The following is a 23,881-nucleotide window of genomic DNA, read 5'->3' as shown; positions in this document are numbered from 1 at the left end:
GACTTTACTGTCTACTCAGCTAAGACTAATCTTAGTTGCTTATGTTGTTGAATGTCTTGCATGTGTCCCTCTATCCCACCTACTCTCCAGCCTTTCCCACCGAGTCGAGTCTGTGTTCCTGGAGAGTAAGCTGCAGAGACTTCCTTACAGGGACTCCCAAGGTCTCTGGCTTCCTGATGTGTTCAGCCCATGGACCACTCTGGTAGGAGGTGGGAGGCTGGGATGCTTACCACCTCGGCACCCGCCCAGTGGGGTCACTGATGACCACAGCTCAGGAAGATAGCCTCTTCTTTCTTCCTCTCTTTGGGTTTTGGGAACCAGTCTAGGGTTGACAGTGGTGCACTGACTCCAGGTTACTTCTCCATCCTTGTGGTTCACCAGTCAATGTTTAAATAATTCCTTTAACAAATGTACCTCAGATTTTCAAATTTGGAGCGTGCCATTTGTTTCCAGCTGGGATCTTGACTGGGCACAATGCTTTCTTTTCCTCTCTTTCTCTCTTAGATTTATTTATTTATTTTAGAGGGAGAGAGCGCTCCCGGGAGGGGGGAGGAGGGACAGAGGGAGAAATTTCAAGCGGACTCCCTGCTGAGCACCCAGGCTCTATCTCACCACCCAGAGATCATGACCTCAGCCGAAATCAAGAGTCGGTGCCTTACCCGACTGCACCACCCAGGCGCCCCTGACCACTATGGTCTAAGGAAACGTGGTGCAGTCCTTTGTCCCAGCATCTGTCTTGGACTGTGCACTGAGAAGGGAAGTGGCACACGGGGCTGGGCTGCCTCTCACCAGTGAAGTAACCCTGGGCAAGTGGCCTTCCCTCTCTGTCTGGTTTCCATTATGTAACAAAAACGGTGGAGGCAAAATGACGTCCAGGTCCCTTCCTCTTCTCATACGAGATTGTCCTGGACTGTCCATTTTGAGTTCCGAGTTTTAATTATGGCTTGTGGAGGGCGCCACAGACAAATTACACCGGGTGTGTCGCGGTCATTTAAGGGTCTACCCACAGCCACGAGGTCGGCAGTGCTTTCCAGCTGCCGTGATGACTTCTAGGGGTGGGTACAGAAGCGTAGCAGAGTTCGAGGGGTCCCGCAGCTGTGTTTGGGATGTATCTGGGTGGGCGTCCCCCAGAAGGCCCTGCGTGGCAAGGGACTGGGATCACGGCCGGGAGCGCAGGGCTGGAGGTCGAGCCGGTCATCCAGACCCCGCGACTGGGACCCTGGAAACATCACGAGCCCGAGGCCCAACAGACATTCCATCCTTTCGGTCCTCGTCTTGTCCGCAGCGAGCGGCCGGCCGAATGGCACCGACCAGGCGGGCGCCGGAGCGCAGGCACCCGGCGGCGGCCCACAGCAGCCCCGCCCCGGAGATGCGAGAGAGGCTGGAAGCCGCGGTGGGAGGTTGGGTCCGCGCGGAGCAGCAGCGGGGCGGGCCCACGGCGATTGGTGCCCAGCCCTCCGCCGCCAGCCAATGGGTGGCAAGGGCGCCCCGGGGGCGGGGCGGAAGCGGAGTCTTAGGCTCTGTGACGCGCCGCCGTCGCGCTGCTGTGCTGTGGACGACGCGTGTCCCGGGCGGCGTTCGGAGGCCCAGCCAGGTATCCGCGCTAGCGGAGGGGCCGCGGCTGGAGCCGGGACGGGGGTGTCCTGGCCGGCGGCCGGAGGGGCGGCCGACGCGGGCGGCTGCAGTCCCGGGTCGGGGGTCCGGGGGTGGGGGAACGGGCTGAGGGGGCGCGCTGGGCCTCGACCGGGGGGCAGGCTCCGCCTCTGCGGCCGTTTTACGTGGCGGGCGGCGGGCACCGCGGGGCAGAGGCAGCGGACGGGCGCGCAGCCTCGGCGGGCGGGGACGCGGCGCATCCCGGCCGGGAGTGGCGGGCGGGCGAAGGAGGCAGGAGGCTTAGAGACCCTGAGGATGTGGCACCTCCGCCTGCCAGGGCAGGCGGAGCCGGGCGGGCACTTGGCCCTCGGCCCTCCCGGCCCGCAGCCCCCCAGCGCCTTGGCTGCGCGCCTTCGGGTTTGGGAGAAGGTGTTGGGCGCCGGCGCGTGGGGAGGAGGCTCCGGGCACCGCGGGCACCTCGGGGACCCTGGGTTCCCGAGGTCTACCAGAAGGCTGTATTCTGGATGTGGGGGAGCTGCTCAGTTAACGGGTGGCTTTCGTAATGGGGTGGAGGGCCCCGATGGAGAGAGACCCTTGAAAAGGGTTCGAATCCTTCTGGGTAGCGTCTGGGCCCTGCCCCCAACCTGCTTATCTCTCCCCCGCCCCCAACATCTTTTTTCCCTCCAGTCTGTCCAAATAAAAAATTACAGAAGTAGAGCCTTATCTATAGTAACGTGCAGACTAATTGGATGGTGTCAAGGGATTGGGGCCAACAGGGTTTTCAGCACGAAGACTTCATCCTTAGGGGTCTTTGCGAGCATCAGTAAGTTCTGGTTGAAATTAGTGGGGCACTCGTTCTCAGGAACCTGTGGTCTCCACCTTTTGTAACTCTTCCTTCTTGGTTTCTGTTTTACCTCTTACGTAAATAAAGGGAGGTGATAAATTCAGGGAGGAAAGCAGGCGTGAGTTTGAAATGAATTGGGTTTAATAAATTACTAATCTGTAATTTTCGCAATTCTAAATCTCTTCTTTGCTTTTGTAAGTTTCTGTAGGTAAACTGGTTCTCTCAGTTGGAACCTGGAAGTGTTATTTATGTAAACCAATTTCTTTATCTTACCTATTTGAAATAAACAATAGACTTCTTTCATTAGAATATCTTGGTTTCATCTTCAGAGAATCTAGTTCCGGATTATGAGAAAGGTGCAAGTATGAAAGTAGAGTTCCTCTTTTTTAAAGATTTTATTTATTTGAGAGAGAGAGAGGAGAGATAGTAAGAGACTACCCGGGGCGGGGGTGGGGGGTTGTGGTGGTGGAAAGGAGAAGCAGGCTTCCTGCTGAGCAAGGAGTCAGGGGCCAGGCCTCCTGGGATCATGGACCTGAGCCCAATGCAGATCCTTAACGACCGAGCCAACCCAGGCGCCCCTTGTTTTTGTTTTTTTTTAAATGAAGCATTTTAAAAATGTAAATTCCAGTGTAGTTAAAATAGTTTTATATTAATTCCAGGTGTACAATGTGGTGATCCAACAGTTGCATATATTAGCACTCAAGAGAAAAATCTTTTTTTTAAAAGAAGATTTTATTTATTTGAGGAAGTTGTGGGGGGAGAGGGTCAGAGCGAGAAGCAGACTCCCTGCTGAGCAGAGAGCCTGATGCTGGGCTCCATCCAGGGACCTTGGGATCATGACCAGAGCTGAAGGCAGATGGCCAAACGAGTGAGCCTACCACATGCCCAATAAATGTACTTTAAAAAAAAAAAAATTTATTTATGCCAGAGGGAGAGAGAGGGAACATGTGCATAAGCAGTTGGTGGGGGGGTAAGGGAGAGGGGGAGGGGGAGGTGAGACACTGCTGAGCAGGGAGCCCAAGCTGGGATGAGGTGAGGTTCTATCCTAGGACCCTGAGATCATGACCCCACTGAAGGCAGCTACTTAACCAACTGGGCCACCAGGTACCTCTGAATCTCATTTATTTTATTTTTTTAAAAGACTTTTTTTATTTGACAGATCACAGGAGGCAGAGAGGCAATGAGAGGAAGGAAGCAGGCTCCCTGCTGAGCAGAGAGCCCGACGTGGGGCTTGATCCCAGGACCCTGGAATCATGACCCGAGCCGAAGGCAGAGGCTTTAACCCACTGAGCCACCCAGGCGTCCCTCATATATTTTAAAATAGAGAAATTGGGGCATCTGCATGGCTCAGTCAGTTAGGCAGGTCTTGACCTGTAGGTGGTTGAGTTCAAGCCCCCGTAGAGCTATGCGTTGGGCCTCTGGGCGTGGCGCTCACTTAAAAAAAAAAAAAAAAGTAAAATAGGAATGGACTAGATTTTGGAGGTGTGTGGAGGGTGTTGTCTGGCAGAGCCAGTCCTTTTTCAATAGTAATGGTTAAGATGTTTGTGCCAATGACGCACTTGAGTTGAATTTTAGCCAGATTACGTACAAAAAAAACCCAAACCAACAAATTTTTCTTGGCAGAACTTAAAAAAAAAAACAAATGTATTTGTGAATGGTTACCTCAAGAAAAGTAAATATTTGACCAATATAGGAAAGCCAAATTACAAGTGGAATATTTTAAGTGGCTTTTAAAAAAAGTTTTTTAAAAGGGCACCTGGGTGGCTCAGTGGGTTAAGCAACTGCCTTCGGCTCAGGTCATGATCCTGGAGTCCCAGGATCAAGTCTCACATGAGGCCCTCTGCTCATCGGGGAGCTGGCTTCTCCCTCTGCCCCTCGCCCCTTTCATGCTCGCTCTCTCTCTCAAATAAATAAAATCTTAAAAAAAAAAGATTTTTATTTATTTGACAGAGAGAGAGATCACAAGGAGGCAGAGAGGGATGAAGAGGGAGAGGGAAGCAGGCTCCCTGAGGAGCAGAGAGCCCTATGTGGGGCTTGATCCCAGGACTCTGGGATCATGATCTGAGCCAAAGCCAGAGGCTTAACCCACTGAGCCACCAAGGTGCCCCTTTAAGTGGCTTGATGAGCTTTGCTGAACAACTTCTGGTTTTTCTTTTAGAGATATTTAAAAAAAACTAGTATTTCGTAGTACATGCTAAATTAGATGAATTTTCAAAATGCAGCCTTTTATGGAAGTTCTGTTTTAGGTATGTTTTCATGGAGACAAGATATACTAGATAGATGGGAGTAAAATAGCTTGAAGAAGGGCTTTGTGAATTATGTAGGTTACTGAAAACAATGTCAAAATTTTCCGTCCGTAGCCGTTTGCCACCTCCCTGCATGGACATCACCCCCCCCCCCCCGCCCACCCCCTGTATGGGCCTTGGGTAACCGCATGACAACAGCCTGGACTGGTCCGGCTACACAGAGAGCACTGACTCTCTGCTCAGTCAAAATATTGACTCTTGAAGGCCATTAAATTTAATGAAATGAGCTTTTTAAAAATAAGTTTTTATTTAAATTCCAGTTAGTTAATGTACAGTGTACTTAAAAATTTTTTTTTTAAAGATTTAATTTATTTGAGAGAGAGAGAGCGCAAGCAGGAGGAGCCACAGAGGGAGAGGGAGAAGCAGGCTCCCTGTTGAGCAGGGAGCCCAAAGTGGGGCTTGATCCCAGGACCCCGAGATCATGACCTGAGCCAGAGGCAGATGCCCAACCAACTGAACTACCCAGGTGCCCCAGAAGGTTCTTTAGAAATATTTGTACAGATTTTGGTTACATCATCACATAACTACTGCAGGACTTTTCCCAGTTGAATATCCAGAGTTCATCTTTAAAAGCCTGAAGAATGAGTATGGTAATGTTTGAATGTTATTGTTTTATCAGTAAGTTGTTATTTTTTCAGTAAGACTGAACTTCACAGATAAATGGATATTTTATCTCATTTCTGTTGCAAATTAGCTGAGCAAATAACTTCTTGTATAAGATGAAGACTATTGGGGCGCCTGGGTGGCTCTGATTTCAGCTCAGGTCATGATCCCAGCGTCCTGGGATTGAGCCCCACATCGGGCTCTCTGCTCAGTGGGAAGCCTGCTTCCTCCTCTCTCTGCCTGCTTGTGATCTGTCAAATAAAATTAAAAAAAAAAAAAGATGAAAGATGAAGACTTGAATTTAGATAATTTCAAAAATTCCTCTCACTTGCAATACTGTATCGACCTGTTAATCAACTTAAAACATGCTAGTTAGGGGCGCCTGCGGGGCTCAGTGGGTTGGTCTCTGTCTTCAGCTCATGTCAAGATCTCAGGGTCCTGGGATTGAGCCCCACATCCCGCTCTCTGCTCAGCAGGGAGCCTGCTTCCCCCCTGCCTACTTGTGATTTCTCTGTCAAATAAATACATAAGATCTGAAACAAAAAACAAAAAACAAAAACCCGTGTCAGTTAGGGGGCACCTGGCTGGCTCAGTTGGTAGAGCATGTGATGCTTGATTTGGGGTTTGAGTTTAAGCCCCACATTTGGAGTTGAGCTTAAAAAATTGCTAAATAAGAGGGTATTTAGGTTTTTTTTTTTTTTAAATACGTAAGTTCATTTCATAGTGCGTCTCTGCAAGCTTCTGGTCACAGAGCTGCAGACCTTAATAGCAAAATCATTATGGAGAGTAGTTTTTATTTTAGAATTGGACCCCGTCTCATACAAATAAACTTCTAGACCTACTTGCTGTAATCCAGGTTGTACTTCCTAGGGGAAATGACCTCTGCTTTTCTTTTAACCACAGACTGTTTTCTCATCGCTTCTCAAACACTTCTTTCCCCCTTAGTTTTGTTTTGTATGTTGCCTAAGCTTTTTCTCTATCGAATGTGACAACCTAGGCAGACATTCAGCTTCACTTGTTACAACTCTTTTTCTGATTATAAATGTGGGAAGTACAGAATAGTAGAAAGATAATAACTGAACATTTTTGTGCCTTCTCAGGTAGTTTTTTCATTATGTGACTTTTTTATTTATAATCTTGAACATAGCGTATTTTTTTTTCACTTAACCACATCCTAAAACACTTCTGCGTGTTGTTATACTACAGTGATTTTAAATGACAACAAGCTGTTATGTATGTGATATCTATGTCTATCCATTCTCCTGTTGATGAACATCTTTTATGCATGAATGTTTCTCTGCATTCCTGAGTATTTATGATAGGATTTTAGGAGTGAAGTTACTGGTCTAAGAGTACAAACCCTTCAGAGGCTGTGATAATGGCTATAGTTATTTTCTTTTTAAAAATATTTTATTTGAGAGAGAGAGAGAAAGAGCACAAGCAGGGGGCGTGGCAGAGGAGGAAGAATCAGGCTCCCTGCTGAGCAGGGAGCCCCATTTGGGACTCATTGTGGGGCTCCATCTCAGGACCCTTGGATCGTGACCTGTGCTGAAGGCAGACACTTAACTGACTGAGCCACCCAGGCACCCCTGTAGTTCTTTTCAAAAGGGGTTTTAGTTCAGAGTACCATGATGGAATGCTATGTTTTATTGCTAATTTGATCAAGGCAGAAATTGTGTTAATTTTTTAGTTGGTCAAATAGAACATTAATTCTTACTGCGTTCAGAGCATAAAAGGCCAAGAAATAGAGTTAAAATCCATGTTTTAGGGGCGCCTGGGTGGCTCAGTGGGTTAAGCCTCTGCCTTCGGCTCCGGTCATGGTCTCAGAGTCCTGGGATCGAGTTCCACATTGGGCTCTCTGCTCAGCGGGGAGCCTGCTTCCTCCTCTCTCTCTCTCTCTGCCTACTGTGATCTCTGTCTGTCAAATAAATAAATAAAATCTTTAAAAAAAATCCATGTTTTAGACTTCACAGTAGTATTTTAGGGAAGTTCTGTATCATTTTGTATAGCTAGACCTTGCATTTTACTAACCACTGTCCCATGTCTACTAGTTCCTATATAAGGTTCCTCTCCCAGATAAAACCTGGTGAGAGCTAGGGACTTTCTCCTTAGGAGAAAAAACTTATGTGAACGATTCTGCATTTTATTTCAGGAGTTATTGGACCCTCTGAACACCATCCCTGGAACTCAGATTAAAAATCTGTCTTCTCATCTGAACCGTGGGAAGAAAGGATAGTCGGTGAGTCTGGGCAAACGGAGTGCTGGATTTTGTTTAGTAACTGTGAATTCCTGAACATACTGGATTTACCACATTGTGCCAAGCTGAAAGGGAAGTAAGCCAAGCTCCAAGTATTAAGTTTTTGCTAATTTGGCAGCTCACATTGAGTGCTAGGAGGTTGTGTGATTTGGCTTGTCATTCACAGAACTCTGTCTAAACATGACTTAAGTAGTCTTTTTAAAAAATAGGTATAGACAAAAAATAAGAAAAAATATAGACATAGTTAAGTGTGCTTAGTGTGTGGCAACTTTAAAAAAATTATTTATTAATTTGAGAGAGAGAGAGAGAGAGAGAGTGTGTGCGCCCCTACCTCCCTTTGCATGAGGGGGTAGGAGCAGAGGGGGAGGGAGAGGAACAAGCCGACTTGTGCTGAGTGAGGAGCCCCGCCCCTAAGATCATGACCTGTTTGGAAACCAAGAGTCCAAAGCTTAACCAACTGAGCTACCCGGGGCCCCTGGCAACTTGTAAGATTTTGTTTTTTTATTAGGCGGAGAGAGAGAAAGTGCACTAGTAGCGGGGAGGGGCATCAATGGGAGGAGGAGAAGCAGGCTCCCCAATGAGCAGGGAGGGAGCCCAGTGTGGGGCTGATTCTCCCTCCTTCCCTGATTTGATCTGCATGCTGGGAGGGGTCTGCCCATCTGAACGGACCCTGCCCCACAGTAGTCCCTTTGTAACAGCTGCTCAGTCCACAAGATCAGGTACCACCTCTCCAGCTCCTCTGCTGTGCAGCCTTGCCTGAGTCCCCGGAGTGAGTTCCTTGCCCCTGATGTACTCTCAGCACCGACGGCTTAAAAAAAGTATGTGTGCGGGGCGCCTGGGTGGCTCAGTGGGTTAAGCCGCTGCCTTCAGCTCAGGTCCTGATCTCAGGGTCCTGGGATCGAGTCCCGCATCGGGCTGTCTGCTCAGCAGGGAGCCTGCTTCCTCCTCTCTCTGCCTGCCTGCCTCTCTGCCTACTTGTGATCTCTCTCTGTCAAGTAAATAAATAAAATCTTTAAAAAAAAAAAAAAAGTATGTGTGCTTAATAAAGAACTCTCAAAGGGCGCCTGGGTAGCTCAGTGGGTTAAAGCCTCTGCCTTTGGCTCAGGTCATGATCTCAGGGTCCTGGGATCGAGTCCCACATTGGGCTGTCTGCTAGCGGGCATCCTGCTTCCTCCTCTTTCTCTGCCTGCCTCTCTTGTGATCTCTGTCACAAAAAAGAAAAAAAAACCTCTCGAGTGGCACAGAAGAATGCGACCATCAAGGCCTCTGACCTCCATCCATAGTTTTTCTTGGTTTTCTTATCTATTATCCTGGCCTCCTTACTTCTAGTACTTCGTGCACATCCTGCTGTAGTCCTTATCGGTTTGAGTCTAAACATGTCCATGTTTATTTCCCTTAAGCTTCCCATCACAAGGACCGGGTCTTTGTTCTCCCTCATTTTCTTGATTCTTTGGCGGACTTCAGTAAATGCTCAACACGTGATGGGCTGACATACACTGACTCTGGAAAGACTCTTACTTTCACTGCCTTCTCTCCTTTTTTGAACAGGTGGGTGCTGCTTCTCCTACTTGAAGGGCACGATGTTTTCCAGACTAGCTCATCTGCAGACCATCGCTGTGCTTCGTCGTGGAGTTCATTCCTCAGTGGCTTCTGCTACGTCTGTTGCCACTAAAAGGACAATCCAAGGTCCTCCATCTTCTGATTACATCTTTGAGCGAGAGTCCAAGTATGGGGCACACAACTACCACCCTTTACCTGTAGCCCTGGAGAGAGGAAAAGGTACATTTTGAATTAATCCAATGCCCCTTCTCCCTTTTGCTTGAAACTTTTTATAAAAATTGCTTTTAAATTTTTTCCGTGTACATTTGCCAGATGCATTTCTATGTGGCAGATATGGTTAATTCAACATTTAATGAGTGTCTAGTGCTTGCTGTCTTAGGTACTTGTGGGGAATACAAAGGTGAACTCATTCAGTCTTCGGCATGATGGACATTGCCAGGAGGGAATGTAAGATCCTTAAGGAAAGTTGGCTGGTGAGGTAGTGACCGCCAGCCTCCTTCACTGCAGAGATACTGTTTTGCCCTTTCGAATATCTTGTGGGGACATGATTTGAGATTCTGCAAACTTTTACTCACACTTTTAGCATCCATTAATTATTCTCTACCTGAAAATGATTACTGATATTTGCCAAGTGGTGATTTAATGCACGTTTTGAAATAACAGCCTTAACCTAATAAAACCAAAGTTTATTACTTAGCTTTGGGCCAGAAGATGATGTATAAGAGTATTAAACATCTTTATCATTTGCTGTATTTATTTAGGACCAGCACTGTAATCTAGATTTTGAACAGCTGAAAATCTAGACTTCTATAATACAAATTTGGGAACTGTTTGTAAAAATATTGTACTGGGGCACCTGGGTGGCTCATTGGGTTAAGCCTCTGCCTTCGGCTCAGGTCAGGATCCTAGGGCCCTGGGATCGAGCCCCGCATCAGCTCTCTACTCAGTGGGGAGCCTGCTTCCCCCTCTCTCTCTGCCTGCCTCTCTGCCTATTCTTGATCTCTCTGTGTCAAATAAATAAATAAAATCTTAAAAAAAATATTAATTGTATTAGCAGAGTGCCTGGGGTCAAGACCTGGTTCTGTGTGTGCCAGCTTGGGCTGATTCTAAATCCAAGCATCTCTTTCCATATCTTTGTACTGTAGGATGGTCACACTTTTAGGGTTTTTTTGTTTTGTTTTGTTTTTTCTTTTTCTTTTTTTTTTTTTTTTAAAGATTTTATTTATTTATTTGACAGAGAGAGATCACAAGTAGATGGAGAGGCAGGCAGAGAGAGAGAGAGGAGGAAGCAGGCTCCCTGCTGAGCAGAGAGCCCGATGTGGGACTCGATCCCAGGACTCTGAGATCATGACCTGAGCCGAAGGCAGCGGCTTAACCCACTGAGCCACCCAGGCGCCCCTTGTTTTGTTTTTTTCAATAGGTTTTCTTTGATGCGATAAGGCTCAGCAGCACCTAAGACAGTATGTTAAATACATGGTAAAAGTTAGCTGGTAAGCTGCCCAATATATTTTAATATCTATAGTCAACTTAAAAATTTCTTTTAAAGCATACATAACTTAAAATTTACCATTTTAATCATTCAATTTGCCACCATTAAGTACATATACAGTACCGTAGAGCTACCTCCTCTAGCTAGTCCTGAGACTTTATTACCCCCAAGGACCCCTTACACCCATTAACCAGTCACTCTGCGGTCTCCCGTCTCCCTAGAACCTGGCAGCTGCTGACCTTTAGTCCGTCTCTGTGGATTTGCCTGTCCTGGATGGTGGAACGGCCGCAGCATGTGGGCTTCTGTGTCTGCCTTCTCTGACTTAGTGTGGCATTTTCAAGGCGGCCGTGTTGGGGCGTGTGGTTGTAGTCCGTTCTGCTTACGGTTGAATAACCCTTCCTCACGCGGATAGACTGCGTGTCGTTGATCCATTCGTCAGCTGATGGACATTTGGGTTGTTCCCAACTCCTGACTGTTGTGACTAGTGCTGCTCCTGAGCGTTTGTGTACGGCTTTTTGTGTGAACGCCTGTCCTCCACTCCTGGGGTGTGCAGGTACCTGGCTGTGGACGGTAACCTTCCGTGTGACTTGCTGAGGAGGTGCCGGCCGTTCGCTGTGGCTGCTGCGCCTTTCACAGTACACACGAGTGGCGGTTTCTCCTTGTCCTGCCAACACTTGTTCTCTTTTTTTTCTTTCTTTCAACCATCCCTATGAATGTGGAGGCTATCCCTGAGGTTTTGATGTGCATTTCTATAGTGATCGAGATATTGAAGTATCTTGATTTTCATGTGCTTTTGGGTCATTTGTATGTCTTTAGAGAAATGTCCAGTCATGTTCTTTGCCCATTTTTGAATTGTGTGTGTGTGTGTTTTTTTTTAAGATTTTATTTGTTAGAGCAAGAGAGAGAGAGAGAGAGAGGGGACAGGAATGGGGGAGCAAGGGGGGGCAGAACGAGAGGGAGAAGCAGACTCCCCACTGAGTAGGGAGCCCCATGCTAGGCTCGATCCTGCGACTCCCGGATTATGACCTGAGCTGAAGGCAGCCACTTAACCGAACCCATGAATTGGGTTGTTCGTTGTTGAGTTGTAAGTGTTCTGGATACTAGACCCTTAGCAGATGGGTGTGCGATTTGGAAGTATATTTTCTCTTTCTCCTTCTTTTGATAGTTATAGTCAACTAATCACAATTTTCTGGTTATGTATAACTTCTGATTTTAAATTCCAAACCCCAATTTTCTAGGAGTGAGGGTGTCACTCCAGAGTTTATAAAACTTTTCATGTTATGGTATTCTTGTTAAATATGTAATTTCAAACTGGGCATATAAAATAGAATTCCTTATAAATCAGATTATTTTTAACCAACCTGACTGTGCTTGAGCTAAAACATGATTAGCCACAATTCTGTATTATAAAGTAAAGTGTCATGTGTGGGTATTCAGAAGGCTTGCCAACAGTCTTAATCTTTGAACTTTACGTAGCTCAGTGATTTTCTAAAATGACTCTCTTTATATATTTAGGTATTTACGTATGGGATGTAGAAGGCAGAAAATACTTTGACTTCCTGAGTGCTTACAGTGCTGTCAACCAAGGGCACTGCCACCCAAAGATTGTGAACGCTTTGAAAAGTCAAGCAGACAAACTGACCTTAACATCCAGGGCTTTCTATAATAACGTGCTTGGTGAATACGAAGAGTATGTTACTAAACTTTTCAACTACCACAAAGTTCTTCCTATGAATACAGGTAAAATATTTCTTTTTTACATTAAATAGCCAAGAAAACAATCGTACTACTTTTTGATAATTTAAAATGTTTTTTTTCAACTGAAAACTTTTCTTTCTTGAATAGGAGTAGAGGCTGGAGAGACGGCTTGCAAACTTGCTCGTAGGTGGGGATATACCGTTAAGGGTATTCCAAAGTACAAAGCGAAGATTATTTTTGCAGGTATGTGAAATTCAGCATTAACCTTTGTGATGTCAGCATATGATATCATTATTGTTTCATTATCACTGGAGTATTTCCAGTGTTTGCTTCATCTGTGATACATTATTTGCTAAATGTTTCATAAAAATTGAGAGATTTTCCGGGGCTCTTTCTGCAGATTTCTACACAAATGCGTTTTTTTCCTGTTAAGTGACTCCCTATTCCTCACTCCCTAAAGTGAGGGACTATATGATTTATTTATCATCCGTTTATCAGAATTTTTTCATAGCAGGTTTCTCATTAATTAGATGGTAATTAATTAGATGGTAGAGCATTTTTGGCAGGTTGTTGATTTTGTGTTGTGTTAGAGTAGGGCCATGTCCTAGGTGTGATATGGAATTTGCATCTTAGTATTTGATGTCATCTTGTACTCATGTCCTCAAAAGCTGTTGGGAGAGGAGGGCCGCAGTTGCCCCGGACAGATTGCTGGGAATGGTTGAGAGGAAGGACGTGGATACTGATTCAGGAGACCAAGAGTTCCTGCAGATGATGGAATCATTTGCTTAAGATTTTCTCTCTCCCTCTGCCCTTCCCCCTGCCTTGCTAGTATTTCCTCTTCCTCTCCTCTTCCCCACCCTACCCCTTATTGGCATTTTATTTGTTTATTTAAATTTTACTTTTAGTTTTTGATGTACCAAAATGTGTGTGTAATTAATGTGGACAACTTGCTGAGCTCAGATAGGTGTTCACCCACGAAACCACCGTCTCCGTCTTTGCCGCTACCCTTTACACCACCTCCAGAAGCTTCCTTTTGCCGTCTTGTTATAACTAGTACTTTTTACCCATTTTTTTAAATTGAAGTATAATCACCATACAGTGTCCTGTTAGTTGTGGGTGATGGAGCAGTTCTGTGCATTCCTCAGTGCACCTTGTGCTAAGTGTGCCCTTGATACCCTTGATTTCATCCATGCCCCCCACCTTTTCTCTCTGGTAACCACCGGTCTCTCCTCTGTGTGATGTAATCTGACCCTTGGAATCTTTATAATGGTGTTCAATTGAAAGGTTCTGACTTTTTTGGTAAAGTTCTGATTTTCATTTTTAAAAAAATAAAGTGCGGGGGGGCACCTGGCTGGCTCAGTTGGTTAAGCCTCTGCCTTCGGCTCGGGTCATTGTCCCAGGGTCCTGGGATCGAAGCCCTCAGCGAGGAGTCTGCTTCTCCCTCTGCCTCTGCCCCTCCCCCTTCTCATACACACTCTCCCTCTCAAATAAAACTTTTATTTTTATTGTTTTATTTACATATTTTAAAAATTTATTTGACAGAGATCACAAGTAGGCAGAGAGGCAGGCGGGGGGGTGGGGTGGGGAAGCAGGCTCCCCGCTGAGCAGAGAGTCTGATGCAGGGCTTGATTCTAGGACCCCGAGATCATGACCTGAGTCGAAGGCAGATGCTTAAGGACTGAGCCACCCAGGCGCCCCAGCATAACTGTTTCTTGAAAACAACAGTGGCATTTCTGGTCATTGTCATTCTTACAGACTGTATTAGTCTCTTAAATATTAGCAAAAGGTACAAAGGTGTTTTCTCCTGAGTACTGAAGCGGTTGGTGAGTCAGTGTGGTAGAGACAGAAAGGCTGTTCCCAGCTGAAATTCCCTTACCCCTGCAGAGTAAGCCACAGAGGAGGCTGCTGGGGCTGCGCGGAGGAGAGCACCTGGACTGATGGGTGCAGTTGCTTTTTCTTTTTTCTCTTTTTCTTCTCTTCTCTTCTCTTCTCTTTCTTTCTTTCTTTGGAGGGAGTGTACTTGAGAGGCAGTGGGAAGGGCAGAGGGAGAGAGAAAATCTTAAGCAGGCTTCATGCCCAGTTAAGAGCCCATCGTGGGGCTCATTCCTACAGCCCCAAGATCATAACCTGAGCCAAAATCACAAAATCACTGAACTGAGCCACCCAGGCTCCCCTGGTGCCTTTTCTCTCAAACAAGCCTGGTCCTATCAGTGTGCTGTGACTGGTGGACAAGGAGAGTGGGGATCCGTCATAGGAGAGAGATCCTTTGCAAGAGTGATGTTTAGGGATGCTTTATGCCAAAATACAGTAATTCAGTACTGGGTTAACTGAGTTGGTGCTGGTAGAGGTGGTAGAAAGCTATTAAAAAAAAAAGTAGGGGAGCCCCCAAGCCTCTCTGTTGTTATTCTACATTGTTTCTTCCCTTGCTTGAATGTAACCCATTTGAAATTACCTCATGCATTTGCTTTACTCTGATTCAGGTTATGGTGTTTCTTCTCTCTGGCATTTAAGCAAGCTCCATGATGACCCCTCTTACCCCCAACACCGAGAACAATGCCTGACCTACGTAGTAGGGCCTTAAACTTATTAATGAGATACATTAATGGATAAAAAGATGTTCCTGAACAAAGAACAGTATCAGTCATTTAGTGCATTATAATACCAAGGAAGGCAAAATTGAATGTTTAGATTGCCTGAGGGTGTTTCAGAAGATGAAATTTTAAGTTCATTCTTTAGTGTTGGGTGTTTGAAAGGAAAATACTAATTCTCCACAAAGGATATTCTTTTTCTTTTATTACTATTATAAATGCACCGTGTCTAGAAAAACATGTGCTGAATGCCTCAGTTGTTAGGGTTTGAGATTACTGAAAGAAAAGACAAGTGTTGGGGTGCCTGAGTAGCTCAGTCGTTAGGCATTCACCTTCGGCTCAGCTCATGATCCCAGCCTTCTAGGATCGAGCCTTGCTCGGGCTCCCTACTCATTGGGAAGCCTGCTTCTCCCTCTCCCACTCCCCTTGCTTGTGTTCCATCTCTGCTATCTCTCTCTGTCAAATAAATAAATGAAATCTTAAAAAAAAAAAAAAAGACAAGTGTTTATCCTCTGGGGCTACGTATTACAGGCGTAGGTTCAGTAGAGGAGTGCCTAAAGTAGCAATGGCAAGGCCAGGCCTTGGTGGTTGTGGGAGCCGTGATGTTTAATATCAGGGTTTTTTTCCTTTTTTCTTCTTTCCCTAGTATCTGGTTTTATTTTAACAAGTGAAAGCTCACTGGAAGCTCTATAAGGCAGACCCACATTTTAATTTTATTTTTTATTTTTAAAAAAGATTTTATTCATTTATTTGACAGAGATCACAAGTAGGCAGAGGGGGAAGCAGGCTCCCCGCTGAGCAGAGAGCCTGATGCGGGGCTCGATCCCAGGACCCTGAGATTATGACCTGAGCTGAAGGCAGAGGCTTAATCCACTGAGCCACCCAGGCGCCCCGCAAACTTGAATTTTTAAAAAAATCAAACTTACTAAGGTAGTTTTTGGGGACAGTGCTTATTAAATCTGGGGATTTGTTTGAAGTAATGTCTGTTTATTTTTCCTTTTCAGCTGGAAACTTCTGGGGGAGAACTTTGTCTGCTATCTCCAGTTCTACAGACCCAAGCAGTTATGATGGTTTTGGACCATTTATGCCCGGTTTTGAAATCATTCCGTACAATGATCTGCCCGCTCTTGAGGTATCCCACTTAGCGCCACAGTACTTTAGCTTAGAGTAAATGTAAATGAAATTTATTGAATGTATGGATTGAACATAGATGTGGGACTGTAATGAAAGTCTGTCCAGTGTAAGTTGGGCCAAGATTTCAGGCTGGTCTCTGGAATGGCCAGTTAGTTTCCAGCACGGGGAGGTCAGGTACTATGGTCTAATCCTGAGAACCAGCTACTTTCCCTCTGTGTCCTGCATAAGTGATTTGGATAGTGTATGTTTAATTATTTTATTAGATAAAATTACTCAGTTTTCAGCTAGCCTTTTAAAATTACGAGTTGGAGGACTTCTAAAATAAAAAGAGTCACTGAAAATATCTTTTAAAAGCTATGTTTTTGGGGTGCTTGGATGGCTCAGTTGGTTAGGCATCTGTCTTCGGCTCAGGTCATGATCCTGGGGTCCTGAGATAGAACATTCGGCTCTCTGCTCAGTGGGGAACCTGCTTCTCCTTCTCCCTCTGCCTGCCGCTCTGCCTACTTGTGTGCGCGCGCTCTCTCTCTCTCTCTCTGTCAAGTAAATAAAATCTTAAAAAAAGAAAAAGAAAGAGGCGCCTGGGTAGCTCAGTTGGTTAAGCGGCTGCCTTTGGTTCAGGTCATGATCCCAGGGTCCTGGGATCAAACCCCGCATTGGGCTCCTTGCTTGGCAGAGAGCCTGCTTCTCCTTCTCCTTATGCCTGCCTCTCTGCCTACTTGTGCTCTCTCTCTATGTCTGTGTGAAATAAATAAAATCTAAAAAAAAAAGAAAACAAATATAGGATAGAGTAGATTAAAGCTCAAGTATTTGGAGCTTTTGGTAACTGAGTATAAGAAATGTTATATTTTGTGTGTGTGTGTGTGTTTTAGATTTATTCATCTATTCTGAGAGAGAGAGAAGAGGGAGCATGCATGTTGGTAGGGAAGGGGGAGAGGGAAAGAGAGTCCCAAGCAGACTCTGCCTGGAGTCCACAGCCTGATTGTGGTCTCAGGCCCAAGACCCCAGCTGTAACCTGAGTCAAAATTAAGAGTCGGATGCCCAACCGCCTGTGCCACCCAGATCTGTTATACTTTGATATCAGATATAAGTTAGTACGAAAACTTAATTTGCATACTTAACATAAAAATATATGTAGTGTGTGATTTCAGATTTAAGCCATTTTTAGCCTATTTAACCAAATAGGTTTAAAAGAAAGTTACTAAAACGTATTCATATTTTTTGGTAGCGTGCTCTTCAGGATCCAAACGTTGCGGCGTTCATGGTAGAACCAATTCAGGGTGAGGCGGGCGTCGTGGTTCCGGACCCCGGCTACCTGATGGGCGTGCGAGAGCTCTGCACCCAGCACCAGGTCACCCACCTTCCGCCTGCCTACCTTGCTTAGGGCTGGGCTGCTAGGGTGGAAGCAGCGATGACATCATTTTTCCACTAGGGGGAGACTTCATTCTGAGAGCTTCAGAACTTTCTAGTACGCTCCCTCAGTGGCCTGCACAGAAGCGCTCTTTTTGCTAGCTCTGGAAACCGGCCAAGCCCGGGCCCAGGCAGAGCTGCAGACTTCCCGGGCCCAAAGGTTGTTCCTTCCTCCCCTCTCCAGCATCCTGTGGTGGGAGCTTCCCCAGGCCCCTGGTTGGATCCCTCTGCTGCCTTCCTCTTCCCACCAAGCTAGTACATATTTAAGAAGAAGTAACTGTTTAATAAATGTTTGGAATAAGCAAGTGAGTTAATGTCTTCCCAGAGAGTAGTTCAATCCAAACCTTGCCGAACAGGGCAGAATGGGCCTTGGGGAGGGAGTGGACTGATACAGGAGGAAATTGTGGGTCTACAGATTTTTATAGGATGCTGCTGAAATTATGTTGGTAATTAAAAGATTCTCATAAATCTGAGGGAATGTCAGAATGCCAGATTTGTGTGGGGAAGAGTTCACTGTTGGCCCTGGGGAAACAGAATCAGTCATGAATGTATTCTCTTGTTTCCCAACAGGTTCTGTTTATTGCCGATGAGATACAGACAGGATTGGCCAGAACTGGCAGGTGGCTGGCTGTGGATTATGAAGGCGTCAGACCTGATGTGGTTCTTCTGGGAAAGGCCCTTTCCGGTGGCCTATACCCTGTGAGTTGAAGGTTCAGCCTCTCTCTCTAGTCACTGCTCCTGTGAAGTCTGTCCTTCACAGGGCCCTGGAAAAAGTGCACTGCAAGACCCCTGGAATGTGTAATAGAAATATTTCAGGGTTCCAGGGGGTGGATAGGCTTAGTTAACTTGAACGGGAGACCTGCATGTACCTTGGAATTTGCCGTGGGGTCTGTTTTGGATGGAAAGATTTTACCCCAGAAGAACTTCTGTAGAAGTCTGTGCTTTTTCCCGTTGTTCGGAGACCTAGCGTGACCAGTTGTCTCCGACCATGACTGATTCATGCAGAGGTGGGGAAAGTAGTGTTTTGTCGTAGCTTCTTCATTGGGTTTACTGGTCAGACCAGTCACTGGTACTGGATGGCCTGTAAAGGCTCTGAATGTAGCGTACGACATGGTTTTTTAGGCAATTCAACCAGGCGTTTCACTTTGCAAGTGAAAGGAATTCTTAAATTCTGTCATTGCAGAAAGTGCTTTCCTCTTGGTTCTGAAATGCTCTGGTTCGGAGCCATCGAAGTGGGCCTGACGAGCTCACACCGGGCCTGGGTGTCCCCAGTTAGTCCCTGGTTAACTTCAGTGAAAGATGTGTAGCCCTTGTTTGTGGAAGCTTCATGTCACTTTTTTTTTTTTTTTTTTTTAAGGATTTTATTCATTTATTTGACAGAGGGACACAGCAAGAGAGGGAACATAAACAGGGCGCGTGGGAGAGGGGGAAGCAGGCTTCCTGCTGAGTGGGGAGCCCGATGCGGGGCTCTATCCCAGGGTTCTGCGATCATGACCTGCCCTGAAGGTAGATGCTGAATGACTGAGCCACCCAGGCGCCCTTCATGGCACATTTAAAACCAGCTTCATAAGTACTTGTGTTCCCGGCACGCTGAGAGTGGGAACAGTTAGTCTGGGAAGTGACTCAGTCGGTCCTGAATTCTCTGTCTGGCAGGTGTCGGCGGTGTTGTGTGACGACGAAGTGATGCTGACCATTAAGCCGGGGGAGCACGGCTCCACGTACGGAGGGAACCCGCTGGGCTGCCGAGTGGCCATCGCAGCCCTGGAGGTAATGGCCGCTTCAGACCGTTTGTCTGGTGTCCATTTGTCTGGGTCGTGTCGACGTGACTTTTAAGTTTGAGCCCGTGGACGTCCTGAGAAATGTAACAGGATTGCCAGGAATCAGAGAACACCAGTCCAGAGGAGGGACTCCAGGGGCGCGCATTCTCCAAAAGTGATTCAACCTTGGTCTAGCGGATGGGAATCTTTGGGGTCTTCCGAGTTGCAGTCACTTGGGGCTTTCGTCCTGGAGGCCTTGCGTAGCTCTCAGAGCCTTTATTCCGTGACCAGACCTGGCCCCTGGGGCTATTTTTTTTTTTTTTTAAGGATTTTTAAATTTTATTTTGAGAGAAAGCGAGAGAGAACACACAGAGGCAGAGAGAGAAGGAGACTCCTGCTCAGCAGGGAGGCCAACATGGGGCTGGATCCCAGGGCCCTGGGATCAGGACCTGAGCTGAAGGCAGCGGTTTAACTGACTGAGGCACCCAGGCGGCCCCCCCCCGCCCCGACTTTTTTTTAAAGTGTAGATTTGAACACTTTTAGACTTATTTCTTAGGAACCTACCATAAGGCACAAAATTATGTGATGTCCAAGGAAGGGCTTTTTAGAGGGAAAAAAGTAAAGGAAACTATTGTAGTTTAAAAATTAAAGTATATTCAGTCCACTGATTTATTCAACTAATAAGATATCACTTACATTAAACAAATTTTAACTCTTATTTTGCTGTGAAATCAGATTGATGATGGATTTGTCACTAAAGCAAGGTTCTGTTTGAGCTTTGTATGTTTAATTAGAAACTAAACTGGTTGGACCACCTGGTGGCCCAAGCATCTGATTCTTGGTCTCAGCTCAGGTCTTGATCTCCAGGTCGTGAGTTCAAGCTCCACACTGGATGCGGAGTGTACTTAAAAAAAGAAAAATGAAACTGGTATACACGCTTTGGAAAGCAGGAATAAAAGTTCAGGGGCATCAGGGCGGCTCAGTCATTAAGCATCTGCCTTTGGCTCTGGTCATGATCCTGGGGTCCTGGGATCAAGTCCCACATTGGGCTCTTCTGCTCTGTGGGAACCTTGCTTCTCCCTCTCCCACTCCGCCCACTTGTGTTCCCTCTTTCTCTCTCGCGTGCTCTCTCTCTCTGTCAAAAAAGTGAATAAAATCTTAAAAAAAAAAAAAGTTCAGTGACTCTGGTCTTTATCTGGTCGTGTTCTTTTGCTTATTGTCCACGTTCCCTTCCCTTCCAAAGAACAACCGGAAACAGGACAATCTTAGCATTTATGTAATTTTTCTTTCATCACAGGTTTTAGAAGAAGAAAACCTTGCCGAAAATGCAGAAAAAATGGGTAATATACTGAGGAATGAGCTCATGAAGCTGCCGTCTGACATTGTCACTGCCGTCAGGGGGAAAGGATTACTAAATGCTATCGTTATTCGAGAAACCAAAGGTACGGACACAAACTTTTTACTCCTGATGTTATTTTTATGTTTTATCTGGTTATTGGGTTCCCCTGTCTGAAATTGTTGACTCGGTCTGTTGGGCAGAGTCTCATCTGACTTCTGTTAATGGTCTTTGGAAATGGAGCCCTTTCCTCCCGGTAGGACGTACGTACTTTGTGACGTCACTTGGTACTCTGCCTTGAGTTAGTGACACAGCCCTCGGAGGCGGCCCGTTACCTGCTGGTACAGCCCGCACACAGCAGTTTCTTGGGAAGCTTCCTCTTCGATGTCTTGCCTGCCTCCCTCCTGGGCTTGGCATGTGGGTAAAGGTGGCAGGAGCAGCAGTCACAGCGACAAGTGTGGGTGATGGTGGTGATCAGAGACCCCCCCCCACCGCGCTTGCGGAGTGTGGGCTGTCTCAGTGCTTCATCGGGACTAGCCCTCGACGGCTCCCTGCCGGGTTTTCCTGTGGTAACCCTTTCTTTTAAAGCAGCGATTCCGACCTTGGCAACACTTCAGAATCAAAGATTTATTTTAGAGGGCGCCTGGGTGGCTCAGTGGGTTAAAGCCTCTGCCTTCGGCTCAGGTCATGAACCCCGGGTCCTGGGATTGAGGCCCGCATTGGGCTCTCTGCTCAGCGGGGAGCCTGCTTCCCCCCACTTCTCTCTGCCTGCTTCTCTGCCTACTTGTGATCTCTGTCTGTCAAATAATAAATAAAATCTTAAAAAAAAAAAGATGTATTTTAGAGAGAGCACATGCAGCAAGTCAGAGGGGGGGCAAGGGAGACGGAGAGGCTCTCGAGCAGACTCTGCAGGGCTCAACCCACGACCCTGACACCGTGACCTGAGCCGAAAATGTAACCCATTGAGCCACCCCGGTGCCCCCTGAGGAACTTTTATTTTTTGTTTATTTTTAAATTTTATTTCCCCCCCCCCCGAGGAACTTTTAAAAACTTCATCCAAACCTAGCCTCCCCCCTAGAGAGTCTGATTTAATGGGTCTGGGGGCGGCCCAGGCATTAGCCGTATCCTTGCGGTGACTCGGACGCACAGCCAGGTTGGGAATCATCCTCTGAAGTGAGCAGAGTCTCTGTCCACAAGCTCAGGAAACACATCCGTTTGAGGAGTGTGAAGTGTTCGCGGGGTTTGAGTAGTGTTCGTTCCCTGCCAGCTAACTTCTCTGTGTCCTGCCCAAAGTCTTTTTGCGCTGGTTCCTCATGGTTAATATGACAGCCTGGTCTTTTTCATCTTTGGAAAAATGAACAGATCTGTGTGTCTGATCGCACCATCCAAACCTAGTTATGCACTTGCTGAAAAATGACCTCATTTTTAAGAATAAGGACAGAGCGAGCTTGCAACTCCAGGCGTCTTTCTTTAGCAGGCCCTGGCAGTTTTCCTCCACCGGGCGGCTCTTGCCTGTCTGTACCACGAGGGCTGCCCCAAACCCCTGTCTTTGATCAGCGCATGCGTTTGGCCATTTTTCTTTAGATTATGATGCTTGGAAGGTGTGTCTGCGGCTTCGCGATAACGGACTTCTGGCCAAGCCGACCCATGGCGACATCATCCGGTTTGCCCCTCCGCTTGTGATCAAGGAGGATGAGATTCAGGAGTCCGTGGAAATCATTAACAAGACCATCTTGTCCTTCTGAGGGGAGCGACTGTTCTCAGTGGTGCCCGTGCAGCTGGAGACGGCGGTCCCCGTGCCTCACGTGGGCATGCACCACTCCCCAGCGTCTTCGAGGACTTTTTAAAATATGTCTTTTTTTTTCAGTTCATGCATAATAGAATGGCATTTATAAACACAGTTAGCTGTGTAATGTGTAAGAGAATGGAATGGCCTCTCTGATGAAGTTTCTGTGTGCGTGTGTTCTTTCTGGAAGTGAAATGTACCTACTGTATATAGAGAGCCTTTTAATCAAGCCCTTCAGTATAATTTATATGTTTTTATAATTTCCATACTGATACAGATGTTTCATATTTGAAAAAGTGATATGGGGTCGTACGTGGAAGACTTGTTTAACCTTATAAAGTTAAATTATAATCACTGAATTTTAGGAAGGATTAATGTTAAGCTTAAATAAAACACTAAGATTTAAGGAAACTTTGTACTGGCCAACACCAGGGTGTAGCCCATGAATGTAATTTTTAATTAGAAATTAGTGTTTAACATTCTCAAATTATGTTTTAAGTGATATAATTTGTAAGAAGAGTTTATTTTTTGTTTTTCTTTAAATTTAAAGTAAAGCCTCTATTTAAAGTGTCTGTTATGATGGCAGTGTCACTGATTACCTAACATTTTTAAGCTCTTTGAGAATGTTCTTTATTGTGTGTGTTTTTCTAAGAGCCTTTCAGTGTCTTTGATGATATTTAGAAAAATAGAAATTATAAAAAGAAAGTCTCTTATTATACTCCCTTTTCCCCTTTGACAATAATTGCTTTTTTCCTGTGCTTATAGTGGTATTTACCATTTTTATTAAAGTATCCTTATTATGCATGGTATTGTGCAACTTTTTTTCCCTTTTTTTATCTGAACATAGTATTTTGGAGGCTTTTCTGTATCAGTAATTTCAAGTTTATCTCAGTCTGTAGGGACTATCATGTGGATGTGTTATTTCATATTGGGGGACACTTGGGTTGTTTCTAGTTTTTCCTTCTTTAAACAAAGCTTGTGTCTGCTTGATGTTTATACAGTCTGTGTTTGTGGAGGTCTCTAGAGGTGGATTGCTGTGTCCAAGGGAATGAACTTTTATTTATTTTTATCTATTTTTATTTTTACTTTTAGAGATTTTTTTTTAAAAGATTTTATTTATTTATTTGACAGGGAGAGATCACAAGTAGGCAGAGAGGCAGGCAGAGAGAGAGAGAGGAGGAAGCAGGCTCCCTGCTGAGCAGAAAGCCCCATGTGGGACTTGATCCCAGGACCCTGAGATCATGACCTGAGCCGAAGGTAGTGGCTTAACCCACTGAGCCACCCAGGCGCCCTAAAGATTTTTACTTTACTTATTTATTTGACAGAGAGAGAAAGCACAAGCAGGGGGAGTGGCAGGGAGAGGGCGAAGCAGACTCCCCACCGAGCAGGGAGCTTAACACGGGACTCGATCCTAGGACCCCGGGATCATCCTGAGCTGAAGGCAGACTCTTCACTGACTAAGCCACCCAAGCGCCCCCATTTTTGTGTATTTTTTATATTTTATTTCTTTTTCTTTTCTTTTT

General features: G+C 45.9%; 1 protein-coding gene across 1 annotated transcript; it reads left to right on the top strand.

Moving 5' to 3' along the window:
- Positions 1-1,508: 1,508 nt before the first annotated feature.
- OAT (ornithine aminotransferase) lies at positions 1,509-23,167 on the top strand. Its single transcript, XM_044240692.1, has 11 exons — positions 1,509-1,594; positions 7,499-7,585; positions 9,152-9,382; positions 12,168-12,392; positions 12,498-12,593; positions 15,943-16,070; positions 17,298-17,420; positions 18,050-18,178; positions 19,133-19,246; positions 20,534-20,678; positions 22,157-23,167. The coding sequence occupies exons 3-11, from the start codon at positions 9,184-9,186 to the stop codon at positions 22,315-22,317; spliced, it is 1,320 nt and encodes a 439-aa protein (XP_044096627.1). The 5' UTR covers positions 1,509-1,594; positions 7,499-7,585; positions 9,152-9,183; the 3' UTR covers positions 22,318-23,167.
- The last annotated feature ends 714 nt before the right edge of the window (positions 23,168-23,881 follow it).

Source organism: Neovison vison, chromosome 2, assembly GCF_020171115.1.
Source record: "Neovison vison isolate M4711 chromosome 2, ASM_NN_V1, whole genome shotgun sequence".
NCBI lineage: Eukaryota > Metazoa > Chordata > Mammalia > Carnivora > Mustelidae > Neogale > Neogale vison.
This window is presented reverse-complemented; position numbering and strand designations above follow the sequence as displayed.

Coding starts and splice junctions, on each gene's coding strand:
- OAT (XM_044240692.1), top strand. CDS start 9,184: ATGTTTTCCAGACTAGCTCATCTGCAGACCATCGCTGTGCTTCGTCGT. Junction 9,383..12,167: donor AGCCCTGGAGAGAGGAAAAG/GTACATTTTGAA, acceptor TTATATATTTAG/GTATTTACGTATGGGATGTA. Junction 17,421..18,049: donor AGCTCTGCACCCAGCACCAG/GTCACCCACCTT, acceptor GTTTCCCAACAG/GTTCTGTTTATTGCCGATGA.